We start from the raw sequence: 15,000 nt of genomic DNA, 5'->3' as shown, positions 1-15,000 counted from the left end.
ATATGGACTATTATTCATTTATCACTATGTTTATTCACGTTTATATATGTTTACTATTTTGTTAGACATAGCGCCCCCTCCCTCACATGTTCCATGTTTCTCCATGATGTTTCAGATTTAAAAAAGCAACATTGACCTTTCCTTATGAGAGGGTCCACAGTTTCAATGAGCCACTTTCCTGTGTGACAATGTGCACCTTCCTTTTTTTGATCACTACAAGGCACAGTGAATTTGGGGTCTCAATACTGCAAAAGAATACCATACTTTATTTTTACAGTTACTCATAGTGTCAAATAGAGAACACATGTTCCTGTACATCCCTGCAAATCTTTAAGGGCCAGTTCACACCACAGAAATGCAGTCCGTGTGCGTTCCTGCATGAGCGTTTTTTTTAATGTGTTTCCGGGGGGCTTTAATCCCTACTAGGGCTTTTTTTCATGTCTTTTTTTTCTTCTTCACATTAAATGGGTACATGTGCGTTCCAGTGCGTTTTAGATGTGTACAGTTCTGTGCAGAAAAAAAAAATGCAGCATGATCTACTTGCTTTTATGCAACTTTAACGCACTGGAATTTACAGCACTAGTGTTAAATATACCATTGGAAACCATATAACCTACTATCCATGCGTTACTGATGCAGGGGAAAAAAAAATGTACTGGACTGCATGCAGTGTGAACTGGCCCTAAAGCAGTCAATCCACTGCAGCTACAGTTACTTGTTTAAATAGCAGACACAATGGATATGCTCTTTGTAGCTCGGGTTAAGCCCTGTATACATGGGCTGAGCGAAATTGGCCAGTTTAATAAAAACCATGTGTATGGCAGCCGTTCTGATAGAAGCCGGCCGAGCATGCTGGAAAACCAGCAGCTGACCGGCTCCCCGATCAGTGCTCTCAGCAAATGGTGGAGATCGCTGATGGGAGTGTTCTGGCAGGAGGGCTGTCCCCCTGTCAGAACACAACAGCTCAGCAGGGGGAGATCTCTGTACCAACAGTGGACTGTTCGTACAGCTGCTCCAACCAGAGCGGACAGGTTTTTTTCGTTCAACATCGGGTTGAACGGGGGGGAAAAAAAGCTCATAGTATGTACCAGGCTTTAGTGTCTGGAAAAAAAATATATGAACTAATAAACAAACAACGCAATAGTGGATGGGATGCCTGTATCTTTTTATTAAGCACTCTCCAGTCCCTCTTCTTCCAGCTTTCAGACAAGAGAAATTCTACCCGACGACCTCCTCTAGTGGCCACTCTACTTTCTTTTATTAAAAATTGTAAATAAAGGTTATCTTTTAAAAAATTACTCAAAGCTGAACACCAGAAAGAAATAAAAGACACCAATCAATGCAGCCATATACGCTCAATACGAATTAGCAGTGTAGGTACTTGAATTTGACTCTGTATTGACTATGTATTAGCCTCTTTGAGTCCACTGTACAGCAAAGCTCAGACGGGAAAGGAAGAAGTGGAACAATTAACCAGTCAGCAGTGCTCATAAGCGACCAAAGACCATGCTTACACAAAGAGCATGCACAGTGACAGAGTAAAGCTTAGCAAGTTACTGCTTCTCCTTTCACTGTTCAGTCACAGGCTGAGAGGGATTAAGTGAAAGCAAAGAACAACACAGAGGGCGCATAGGCCTAGCGCATTATCCTTAATACATGTTTTATTTAATAAAAATGGAGGTGAATATACTCACAAACCAGTACGTCATAGCATTATCATAAAATCATCCGCTTAAATCCATATGCAAAAAAAACACAGCACTTATCAGCTAACGCGTTTCAAGGTTTCCCTCTTCTAAACAAAGCTCTGAAGAGGGAAACCTTGATGTGACAAGTGCTGTGGATTTTCGCATTTATATATTTAAAGCGGATGATTTTATGATGAGGCTATGACACAAGTACTTGTTTGAGTATATTCACCTCCATTTTTATTAAATAAAACATGTATTGAGGATAATGCGCTAGGCCCATGCGCCCTCTGTGTTCTTTTATGCTTTCAGTTCATTTGGACTCCCCCAGTCTTTGGAAGGCAGCGAGGTGTGCATTATCCACATGTAATAACATTTTAAGATAAGATTCTGATAACACATTGGGACTTGCCACACAGCGCAGGAGAGAGAAAATTTTGATATTCGCTAAAAGGGACCTGGACGTGTTACTTAACTGCAACTGTGCGGCATAGATGTATAGCTCTCAGGACTGGATGGACAGACATACAAAGATAAAAACATATGTTTTATACCTCTGTTTTGTCTGAAGTTCAGCTCATATAAAGTTACAAGTATCTTGTCCTGCTTCCTTTTGCTTGCTAGTAGTGAAAAAAAAAATTAAAACTACAAATACACTTATTAGTATAGTAAGGCCTTATGCACACTGGACGTTAAAATAACGTTATAAAATCGCCAGTAGTTTTGCAGTGAGGTTTTCAATGTTTTTGCAATAGTGTTTTTTAGCGTTTTTCCACGTTAGCGTTTCGCGTTTTTGTTTGAAGGAAAAATGAATTCTCTTTTCTTCTTCTTTTTCAATGGATCAAAAACGTTAAAATGCTGGCGAGTGACGTTTTTGAGCGTTTATCAGCATTATAGCGTTTTTACAGCTGAAAAACGTCTCTGAGACTGCTCAAAAACACCACTGCCCAAAAATTCTGATAACAGCCTATGTGTGCATGGACACATAGGATAACATGATAGAGAGTTTAATGACTGTCGAAAAAAAACGTCTACTGCCAAAAACAGCTACTGTAAAAACGTCCAGTGTGCATGAGGCCTTAAAGTAACTTTTTTTTTTTTTTTGTTGCGAAGTGAGCTGTCAATAGTAAAAAAAAATATGCTCTTGCACAGTTTATTTTTTTGCTCAGAGTTTCCTCCTCATTCTGCCCTCTGGTCACAATTCGACTGCAGATATGTGGGTGCCCTCTGTGTCTGCCAGAAACTATGGAGCACCACTAGAGTCATGACTTTGTGTATGCTCCTGTTCAGAACTACAGCCTTACATGAAGTTATTCTCAAGGGAGACAAAGAGCCAAAACCAAGCTGACTCAGGAGCTGCTGTCAATCACAAATGTGTCAGTGAGGAGCAGCGAGACTTTAGCTCTAGGCCAATAGATGGCTACAATGCTGCAAACAACACAAAATAAAAATGTGTTTGCAAACTTGTTACTAGAATTTTGTTTTTAACTAAATTAACAAAATCAGTAAAAATGTACTATTACAACAGAAAAAAAGAATATATATATATATAAGGAGGTCAGCAGACATTTAGGTCATCTTTTCATTTCACTGTGTATCATTTGTGTTTACTCATACATCTATTGTTTCTCTGTATATGTCACAGATGAGTGACGTTTTGGTGTGTGGTCACTAACCGCATTATATTCTATGCATTTCAATAACAAGTTTCAAAGAGCAGTTCCACTTGCATCTCAAAAAGTAAAAAAAAAAAAAAAAGGTATTAGATTGCAAGCTCTCTTGAGCAGGGCTCTTCCAAACTCTTGTACTGATTTGTATTGTAACTATTCTGTCTCCCTTATATTGTAAAGCGCCACGCAAACCTTTGGCACTAAATTAATTCTGTATAATCACTACAGTAAAAACAGAAAAAGATCATAATAACTCACCCATCTCCATCCAGGCGAATGGTGGCGTCACTCCACAAGTGCAGAACCATCCCGATAGTGCAACTTTTACTGAGGCAGAAAACAGGCTGTTAGAGTGGATATGTCATAGTATACTCAAGTTGTAATCGGCTGTAGAAACAGTACATTTTTGACAGAATGGATTTGATTAGCACTGTAATTTTGTTCCTTTACTGAAATGTCACCAAACAGATGAAGGCCGGGTCAGGGCAGGAGATGAAAGGAATGTCTGTGGAGCTCAGGACAAAAAAAGTCTACTGGCATATGGTTCCCCCAAGATAAGGGTAGTGTCGTTAATCTTTTTTTGAAACCACATGCCCATTCAAGGGATACTGGGTTAAAGAAAGGTAACCTGGCAGTCACATTAATAACTCGTTCACCGCCAAAGCCTATTTTTTTCCCTGTTTTGCACACATGTTAAAATGCACATTTTAGGCCTGGAAATTATAATTTACTAAAAAATGTATGGCCACCATTACAGTCATCCAAATCACTTCTACTAAACACCTCATAGTCAAGAGTGAAAACGTAACCAGAGTTTGCTTACTTGCCGACACTGCCACCAAAATTTTATTTCATTAGCAGCAGCAAAATAGTCAAAGTATGTCCCCCAAAAAGAAAAAAAAAAAAAAACACTTTGGATAAAGTGCAGAGATCAGATTTCCTGTTGGGTTTTTACTACTATCTGGGGCTCTGTTGGAGAGATTTGAAGTGGAATTCCAGCCAAAAATGATATTCTCCAACATATTTCTATAGTTACAGGCATCCACTTCTGTAATATCCACTTTTTATTGTTACAAATGGTTGACTAGAAATAATGATCTAATCGGTCCATTCAGGACCCCTCTTTTCTTGGACAGACGACGATTGCTTTTAGCAGGCAAATGTGACTGCTCACCCACACTTCCCTGTTCCGTCGTCGGTCCCAGATCTCCCAACCAGCCCACTCTGCTGCACTCAGTCCCGCCTCTCATTTCCCTTTCATGTAAAGTATGCATTTAACAGGCTTGTGTGCAGTTGTCTGTCTCGGTACTCTCAGCCAGCCAGCTCTGCCTCACTTGGTCCCACCTCAAGTCCCACCTCATCTCCTCACATGCATTCTCATGAAAAACAGAGCTAGAAGATATTGTGCATGCCAGCAGCTCTGTGTTTGCCAGTGCAGAGGGACTGCAGTCATGTGAAAGGGAGCAATACTACATAAAAAAAAAAAAAAAAAAAAAAAAATTATATATATATATATATATATATATATATATATATATATATATATATATATATATATATATATATATATATATATATATATATATATATATATATATATAACCTGCAATTTTTAGCTTTTGTTTACTTGACGTGATTGTAGCTTTTGTTTACAAACTTTTTTATTGGGTACAAAAAATTAACATATGCCATGAAAAATATATTACATAAAGTTTACAAATAGGGAAAATTGTCACATAGTGTACATTAATTGAAAGAACATTTTTGTGAAGGTTGAACAGCAAGTTAGTAATAATATTGTTGAATACCATCTTCACTATCTTTAATAAAAAGTATTAGAGTTGAAGAAGTGATTGGAATGATTAAACCATGGATTCAATTTTTTGTCATAAAAATTATTAGTATTATGTAAGGTGTGAAATATTTTTTCCCATGAGATTTATAGTGTCAATTCTAGTTTTCAGATGTGCTAGGGGTACCAATGGGGATTTCCAAGCATATCAGGAAGGGTATTGATTGCTTAGGGTTGCAGTGAATCTTTCAAGACATTGAGGCTGTGCAACCATTTTAACCTCACCAAACAGGAAGTAAGGTAAAATCTCCAACAGGAACAAAATGAAAATTTCACAGAGGTTCTAGCCTTTCCTGACAAGCCCCCACACCAGATGGTTAGTGGCCCCTGAACTTAAAGCTTTTGTCCCTACTCAAGAAAGCTCCAAAGTGAAGCCAAAGTCTGTAGGGGAAGTGCACAAGGGGCATCTATCTTGCAGGGTGCTCATATCAAAAAGGTAAGTTCAGAACAAAATCAATTTATCTCTGATGATGCTCCATAAAACCAGGGGTGGGGTAGGCCTCCCAGATGTGGTCAAGTACCATAAAGCAACCTCTATGAACTGTATCCTGGAGTGGTGTACTGCCAAGTCTTATAAATGCTGGGCCCAGATGGAGCAGGTTTTCTCAGAGATTCCTCTTGGGAATGTTGTGGGATAACCAAGAAAATGTCCCAAGTCTTTGTACAACCATCCTGTGACTGGCTCTACACTTAAACCGTTTAAGCAAGACAGACAGACCATCTTCCCGGACCATATGCCCTCTCGCTAGACTCCAGCAATTGGACAACCTTGATTTCCACTAGGGCTTCATGAAGGAATATTCTTCTCCCATCTTCATTAAAGCGATTGTAAACATCTTTTTTTTTAACCCTGCAAGGTAAAGCCATAATGTGCTAGTACATTATGTTAAAATTTACCTTAAGGGGGGCGTGACCGGAAGCCGACCTGGATGGAAGCCTGAATTCTCAGCTCCCACACAGCCCGCACTGAGAAGGCACTTTAGGGGACTTTAAACCTCAAATTTATGGGCAAATCCAGGGGCACCCGATCCACAAAGCTCCGCGGATCCTCTCAACCACCGCCGGGCTCGGCTGCGGACCTCCGATCCTTCTTTATGGCCCAGAACACGCCGCCTGACGGAGCAGCCAAGATGGCGCCGGACCCTCACACAGCGCGCCCTGAGTCACCAACGCGGCTCTAGGTCCATGTCTCCCGGGAGACTCTCGATGGCCCCACCGGACTCCACGGACTACCCATTCACCCTGGGAACGGTGAGTTCCCCCGGCCCAGGCCACGCTGCCCTCCCCAGACTCTCACCGCATGGAGTGCAGGCCGCCATGACAGGCCCCCTCCACCCCCCGCTTGACACACAATGCTCTGAAGCATTTCCTCTACTACTGAGGACCATGTCGGACCCCTGCCTCCCCGACTTTGAAGGGGGCTCCCCCACCCCCTCGATCTCATCAGGGGACTTTCCTGACCTGCCGCCCCCTATGTACCCTATGGACTGTGTGTTGCAGGACTCTGGGGGGATCCATGACGCTCCTGGCCCCCGTGCATCAGATCCACCCCCCCATAAGGCACAGAGACTTCCGAGGGCACAGTCCTCCGGCTATCCTGAGGTGCGTCCTGCGGTGGCTACATACGCCCAGAAAGAAATCTCCCCTGCGGCCTACCCCTCATGCCCATCTGCCCGGGCCCTGGTGGAGGCTGGCCCAGAGCACTCTCCCATGGAGCTGGCGTACCTAGCTCACGGGTACGCCACCCCCAACTCGCAGCATCCGACTCCCCGGTCCTCATCCTCTGGGCATCCACCAGCACCGCCTAACGCTCACCCCGTCCCCCTCCAGTGGCACTCTTATTTACAAGCCATGCCTACCAAAGAGGACTTTAAGCTCCTGATTGAGGAAGTCAAATCGGCATGCCGCTCAGAAATTCAGGTGCTTCAATCTGGCATGAAGCACCTGGCAGATCGTGTGGAAATGGCAGAAGAAGAACTTCAGGAAACCAAGTTAGCGGTCCATAGAGTTCAACTCCAGGGTGCAGACCACCGTACCCTGTTGAGGGACATGCAGCGCCATGTGGAGGACCTGGACAACAGGGGGCGCAGAAATAACATCAGGCTGCGGGGGGTGCCGGAGGCGGACGGACCGGAGGACCTCCAAGACACACTACACTCGGTATTCAATAATCTTCTGGGGAAACCGCCGAACGCCCGCATTGAAATGGATAGGGCGCATAGAGCCTTGCGCCCAAAAAACACCGCCTCTAAACCAAGAGACATAATTTGCAGGATCAGTTCCTACCCTCTGAAGGAGGAGATCATGCGCCAAGCCCGCCTGACACGGAAGGTGATGCTTCGAGAGGTTCCCATACAACTGTACCCTGATCTCTCGTGGATCACTCTTCAAAAGTGCAGACTGTTACAACCCCTGCTGCGCGCCCTGCAAGATGAACACATAATCTACCGATGGGGCTTCCCCTTCAGCCTCACAGCCAAGCATCAGGGCAAGTCGGCCATCTTGAGGTATCCGGAGGATCTCGACGCCTTCTGCGATGTGCTGGGAATCCCTGTCCCCCAACTTCCTGAGTGGGACCTTGTGGCTACACCACCTGCCCCGCCAGTGGTCTGGCAGAAGGTGCCCCCGCCCAACCGCCCCCGGAGTGGGGGGCCGCCCCGCAAGTCACCCCGCCATGGGGGCACCTGAGGTCGGAACCTGGAGAGCCCCCCTCTATGCGAACTTTATTTTCTAGCATTTTCAACCTGAACAGTCCACTTTTTGTTTTCTTTACTGTCCCACTGGGACCGTTTTATCCGCCCTGGACATTTTCCTCCTGCAATTAGTCCCCCCCCTTAAAAGTGCCCCTAGTTTACACATTGGGCTTGTTTCTGCTGAGACTCGGGAGTTTAGGAGTTTTTTTTTTTACCACTCCTTCTTCCTTTTTTTGTTGTTGTTTTGTCTCTCTGCTTGACCCCCCCCCCCCTGGTTAAGCGAATGTATTTATCCACGCTTTGCATCTCTAGTTATTTTTTGATGACCACCCAAGGGCTCCCGGGCACCTATCTGGCGCATTCCCCTGGGATGTGGCCGGATGGGTCTTTGGGAAACCGTGCTGACCTAGGCCCTTTGGCCTACCAAGGTCTGGCGCAAATGTTACTTTTGATTGTATGTTATTTCGTCCTGTGTTCTAATGTCTTTTTTCTCTTTCAGTTTCCACCCCCCCTCCCTTCCCCCCGATCGTCGGATGGTTCGCTATGGTACTTGTGGAATCCACCTGAAGCCCCTCCCGGGGCGCCTCCACCCTCGGCCTCTGATCTCCGTCGGCTCCACATCACATCAGGTAGGACGCTCCCCCCTTCCCTCTACCCATTCCCATGGCTAAGATATTGTCCCTGAACGTACATGGTCTAAACTCAGATAGGAAGAGATCTCTGGCACTGAGGGAATTTAGACAGTCGGGCGCTGACGTCATTTTCGTCCAGGAGACGCACTTTGACAGCGGGGGGTCCTTCGCGTTCGCCACCAGGCAATTCCCACAAATCTACTCTTCCTCGGGCCCTCGCAAGCGAGCCGGAGTTGCGATTCTTCTCAAACATGGATCTCCGTTCACCTGTTCTAGCAGCTACAGCGACCCCCTGGGACATTTCGTTATTCTTAGAGGCAAATGGCAGGCACAGGAGGTGACGTTCTGCGCACTCTATGCCCCGAATGTCCGGCAACATAGGTTCCTAACTAGATTACTCACCCGCCTCTTTAAATCAGATCATGGACTACTGGTGGTGGGGGGGGGGATTTCAATTTGACCCATTCTGCAACTGCCGATCGCCACGTGGTGGGCCCACGGGTGCCGTCAGCTCGAGCCCTCAGAGACTCGAAGCTCTTCCGCCAAATCACTAGACGTTATGCTCTCTTCGACGCCTGGAGGGCCCTCCACCCGGGGGATCGGCAGTACACCTTCTATTCGGCCCCCCACAGAGCGCACTCACGTATCGACTACTTCTTCACTAACAGTACCACGCTCCGGGCGACGCGTGAGACACGGATTCTTCCAATATCATGGTCAGACCACGCCCCTGTCCTCCTAACACTAGATCTGGGCTTCCCCACCCGTAGGCCCTGTAACTGGAAGCTAAATACCTTCCTCCTCCAGCACTTGCCGTCCAAGACAGAACTCACTACCACACTCCAGCTTTACTTCGCGGAGAACAACACCCCTGACATTTCGGCTTCTACGCTCTGGGAGGCCCATAAGGCAGTCCTTCGAGGTAAATGCATAGCATTATCCGCCGCCCTGAGAAAAGACGCACAGGCCACTAAACAGAGGACTGAAAAGGAGCTGGTGGGTCTGGAGCGCCGCCTACAGCTTACCCCCTCCATTGCCCTCCTTAAGAAAATCACAAATCTGCGCGCAATTTTGAAGGACTTGGCTCTTGGCTGTGTAGAGAAGGCTCTGGTTAGACTACGACAACTCTACTACGATAAGGGCAACAAAGCCCACTCATTGTTAGCGAAGAAACTACGTGACACACATCTTGCGACGACGCCTCATCAGATTAAGGACAGTTCGGGCTGCCTTCAGTCCCACCCCAGAGATGTAGCCCAGACATTCTCGGACTTCTACACAAAACTTTATAACAACCCTGACATCCCCGGTAACCCACCCCCCCCAGACGTCTCTCTTAGTATAAGACAATATCTAGAACAGAGTGGAGTCTCCCGCCTCCAACCCTCCGACCTGACACCCCTCAACATGCTGATCTCCGAAGACGAGATAGAGCAGACTATTAAATCCCTGCCCTCCCGCAAGTCCCCTGGCCCTGATGGCCTGCCTTATGAATACTACAAAGCCTTCCTGCCCCTCTTCCTCCCTCACATGTGCAAGCTTTTTAACTCCTTCCTCCGCGACACCCCTGTCCCGGCAGACATGCAACGCTCCTTTATCACCCTGATCCCCAAGCCGGACAGGGACCCCGTACTCTGCGCTAACTATAGACCCATCGCACTGCTTAACTCGGACCTAAATTTTTTTACGAAATTACTTTCTATCCGTTTGAACGGGATTCTCCCCTCCCTTATCCACAAAGATCAAGTAGGCTTTGTACCCCTTAGGCAGGCGGGCGACAACACCCGAAAGGTGATCGACCTGGTGGATGCGGCGAACAGGAAAAATGCGGCGTCCCTGCTTCTTAGCTTGGACGCCGAGAAGGCCTTTGATAGGCTTGGGTGGCCCTTCATGTTTGCCACGCTGCGTCATATAGGGATTCGGGGCCCATTTATGAATGCAATTCGCCACCTCTACTTCGACCCCTCGTCCCAGGTTAAGACGCCCTTCGCCCTTTCGCCCTCCTTTCCCATTACCAATGGCACCCGACAAGGGTGTCCACTATCGCCCCTCCTATTTGCGCTATGTGTCGAACCCTTGGCAGCCACGATTCGGGGAAACCCGTCCATTCGGGGGTGACAGTCCGGGGCAGGGAATTTAAAATATCCCTCTTCGCGGACGACATCATCCATTCCCTTACGCAACCCAGGATTTCCCTCCCAAACCTCCATGCGGAATTGACCCGATATGGAGCTTTGTCGGGCTCCAAAATTAATACCTCCAAATCTGAGGCTCTCCCTGTTAACATCCCTACCGTGGAGGTCGACCTCTTACGAGCCAACTTCCCCTACCAATGGAAGACAACCTCCCTGAAATATTTGGGGGTGCATATCACCTCAAGCTTCACTACCCTGTATCAAGAAAACTTTCCCCCCCTGTTCCGGTCTATCCAATCCCTGCTATCACAATGGAAAAGACACCATATTTCCTTGCTCGGCCGGATCGCCTCGGTCAAGATGACGATTCTCCCGAAGCTCCTTTACCTTTTTCAAACACTGCCCATCCCGGTCCCTTATAAGCACTTGAGAAAACTTCAAGCGGACCTACTTAAATTTACATGGAATTACAGGAGACATAGGGTACCCCAGAAGATACTAATGGTAGCGCGCTCGGACGGCGGCCTCGCATTTCCTAATCTGGTCAAGTACTATGAGGCCGCGCAGCTGTGCGCAGTGGCCTCGTGGTTCACCCAACGGTCCTACAACAGGTGGACGGAGATCGAGAAGTTGTGGCTGGCCCCGACCCACCCCAATAGTTTGCTGTGGGGCACGGATGCGGAGGCCCCCCCTGAACGCATGCTGGGCTCGGTGGCACAGCTTCGGCGACTATGGCGTCGACTGTCGCGATCGTGCGGACTCTCGGCGGAGAGCTCACTTTTGAATTCCTTTATGTATAATCCCAAGGTGCCAGACAGCCTCACCTACCAAATGTCCCATCCGTGGACGTCACGGAACTTATTTCACTTTGGGAACCTGGTGGATCCTATCTCACGTAAACTCCTGCCCTTTTCTACCCTCCAGGCCAAATATGATCTCCCCAAGACGGTATTCTATGGTTACCTGCAAATTCGCCACTACGCCTTGTCTATAACACCCAACCTGCAATTCTCCCCTCCAACCCCCTTTGAAAGATTGGTTCTGGCCGGGTCGACCCAGAAAGGCCTAATTTCGGATATCTATGGAATACTAAATTCTTACCCCTTGGAGTCCCTAGGCAAACACCCCTATATGTTAAAATGGGAAAAAGCCCTGGGAGAGGAACTCTCTCTGGAGCAATGGCGGACTATCTGGTCCCAAGCAGCTAAGAGCTCCCTTTGCACCTTATACAAGGAGAATACATATAAAATACTTCTCTTCTGGTATATGACTCCCGATGTGCTCCATGCCATATTTCCCGCTAGCTCCGATCGCTGCTGGCGATGCCAAGGGGACAGGGGCTCCCTCTTTCACATCTACTGGAGCTGTCCACTGATTACCCCCTACTGGTCTGATGTTCAGCACCTGCTTAGCTGTCTCCTAGACACTCAGATCCCCATGTCCCCAAATTTTTTTCTTCTGGGTCTATCCCCCCTGAAAATTTCCACACCCTGCAAAAAACTGCTGCGCCATGTCCTCACGGCCGCCCGTTGCCTTGTTGCCCTGAACTGGAAAAAAAGGTCCCCCCCTACCCCTGAGGCCCTGCACGCCAGGATAAAGGATGTGGAGCTGATGGAGAGAATGACCGCCAGGATACAGGATAGACTGGAGACCCACGACATTGTCTGGGAACCATGGCGCCTTCGGGAGGATTCACCTTGATCAGGTAGCTGTGCCAATCCGATGATCGTGTCCCCCTCTTCCCACCCCCCCCCCTCCTATCTTCTATCTATTCTCTTTGTTTTTTCTCTTTCTCTTCCTCTCTCCCTCTCTTTAACTATCTCTGTTCTTTTGTGTACGCAGCTTCGCACCATGAAAGCATTGGTCGCTGTACGGCGACACCCTTACCTTAAGTTATGTGCCTGTATATTATATAGAACCGGGTAGACGGTTCATATTTGTTATTATTTGCACTGAAGCAGTAGGACACCAAAGGAAAGTTGAACTGTGCCTTGTTTACATGTGCCTCTTCATGCTGCGACATGTGGCTTTGTGTTACGTAAGATATGTACTCCTTCTTTTTCTTATTTTCAATAAAAAGTTACTTGATAAAAAAAAAAAAAAAACGTACCTTAAAACTAAACCCTCCCGTGCCGAGATGTCAGAGCTGGAGGCACACCCATCTTGCTTCCGGATTCGCAGACCCTGGCTTTGTGACTGGCCGGAGCCATGATGACACACTCCAGCGCATGCTTGCGGGAGCCGCCATTTACGGCACAGGGCATGGGTGGCCGTTCCTTCAGAGTGTATGCGCCAGTGATGTCAATGGCTGCATGTACAGTAAATATCTTCAAATTCAGAGCAGATGATTATGTAAAACCTCTGTCGGAACTGCAAAATATGACTGCCCCCCCCTCTCCCTTTTTGGAGGGCTATGCCATTTTCTCTCACAATTAGGCAGTAAAGATCACCCCTGCGCCCTCTAAAGTCTAGAGTCTGAGCCAACACAAGATGCCTTATCCCACTCCTACAGAATCCCATCTGACCCACCCAAGATGTCCACCCTGAAATTTCTCTCCAAGTGGGAACGAAACATAAATCTTATATCCACCGACAAGGACAGAACCCTCTAGATGACTGATAGGATCTCTCTAGCGCTATACAAAAAAACAGGATATAAAACCTTTCTAGGTGGTATAGGGTCCTCACAACATTGCACTGCCTGCCTTCTCCATCTGGCTCTGTTATCTTTAAAGAGATTTAAATGCTCATTTATACACCAAATTAAAGTGGTTTTAAATAAAGAAGGTTTTTCCGTCTTAATTCTGTCGATGGCCAGTTAATAATAAAGACGAACAGTTTAAAAGGTGTTTCTACTGGACCGAGTTTTCCTCAGGACTACTAAACCCTACTGTCGTCTTCAGGTTAGGCAAATACTCCCTCCGACACCTCCATCCTTCACAGGGAACCTCTGGTGACAACCAGGGATTCCTTCACTTCCAGTTTTCTCTATGGGTCAGAAAGCGGGGGGAGGTGGGACACACACCACACACCCCTTACAGGTGTTATAACTCTCCTTTAAAAAATAAAATAAAAATAAAGTTTTGACTTTACTTCTACATTAACCAGTTCCCGACCCCCGCATGTACATATACGTCCACAATATGGCACGTACAGGCACATGGGCGTACATGTACGTCCTCGCCTATTAGCGGGTGGGGGGTCCGCTCGGGGAGCGATCCGGGACCACGGCGCGGCTATTTGTTTATAGCCGCTCCGTCGCGATCGCTCCCCGGAGCTGAAGAACGGGGAGAGCCGTGTGTAAACACGGCTTCCCCGTGCTTCACTGTGTCGGCGCATCGATCGCGTCATTCCCTTTATAGGGAAGACACGATCGATGACGTCATTCCTACAGCCACACCCCCCTACAGTTGTAAACACATACTAGGTGCACCCTAACTCCTACAGCGCCACCTGTGGTTAACTCCCAAACTGCAACTGTCATTTTCACAATAAAGAATGCAATTTAAATGCATTTTTTGCTGTGAAAATGACAATGGTCCCAAAAATGTGTCAAAATTGTCCGATGTGTCCGCCATAATGTCGCAGTCACGAAAAAAATTGCTGATCGCCGCCATTAGTAGTAAAAAAAAAAAAATGAATAAAAATGCAATAAAACTATCCCCTATTTTGTAAACGCTATAAATTTTGCGCAAACCAATCGATAAACGCTTATTGCGATTTTTTTTACTAAAAATAGGTAGAAGAATACGTATCGGCCTAAACTGAGGAAAAAAAATGTTTTTATATATGTTTTTGGGGGATATTTATTACAGCAAAAAGTAAAAAATATTGAATTTTTTTCAAAATTGTCGCTCTATTTTTGTTTATAGCGCAAAAACTAAAAACCGCAGATGTGATCAAATACCACCAAAAGAAAGCTCTATTTGTGGGGGGAAAAAGGACGCCAATTTTGTTTGGGAGCCACGTCGCACGACCGCGCAATTGTCTGTTAAAGCGACGCAGTCCCGAACTGTAAAAACACCTTGGGTCTTTAGGCTGCATATTGGTCCGGGGCTTAACTGGTTAAAGTACAACTAAAGGCAAAGCTTCTTTTTTTGTTTTAGTATTGGAGTGGAGAGGGATTATAAAACCTGTCACTTATTATTGCTTTCTGTGCCCCCATTAGGGAGATTATCCCTTTCCATTTGTCCCGTTTACTGTGATCAGTGAAAGTAGAGAAAATCACAAATTGTGGGTTGTCCTCAGAAAAAAAGAGGAAATATTCTAAAGGTGACACTAGTTCTCATGACCTGGGGGTCCCCAAGGGAATCCCTTAATGTGCAGTGAT

The 15,000-nt window shown here is 46.4% G+C and overlaps 1 protein-coding gene across 1 annotated transcript in view; it reads right to left on the bottom strand.

Annotated features, from left to right (window-relative positions):
• Positions 1-15,000, bottom strand: part of SSH1 (slingshot protein phosphatase 1) — a 136,370-nt gene that overhangs the window by 75,812 nt on the left and 45,558 nt on the right. The window contains exon 6 of the mRNA XM_040351888.1: positions 3,617-3,685. Within this exon, the coding sequence (XP_040207822.1) occupies positions 3,617-3,685 (69 nt within the window). The remainder of the gene's footprint in view (positions 1-3,616; positions 3,686-15,000) is intronic.

Source organism: Rana temporaria, chromosome 1 (assembly GCF_905171775.1).
Source record: "Rana temporaria chromosome 1, aRanTem1.1, whole genome shotgun sequence".
In the NCBI taxonomy this organism is placed as follows: domain Eukaryota; kingdom Metazoa; phylum Chordata; class Amphibia; order Anura; family Ranidae; genus Rana; species Rana temporaria.
Note: the sequence above shows the minus strand (reverse complement) of the source record. Positions and strands in the feature narration are given on the sequence as shown.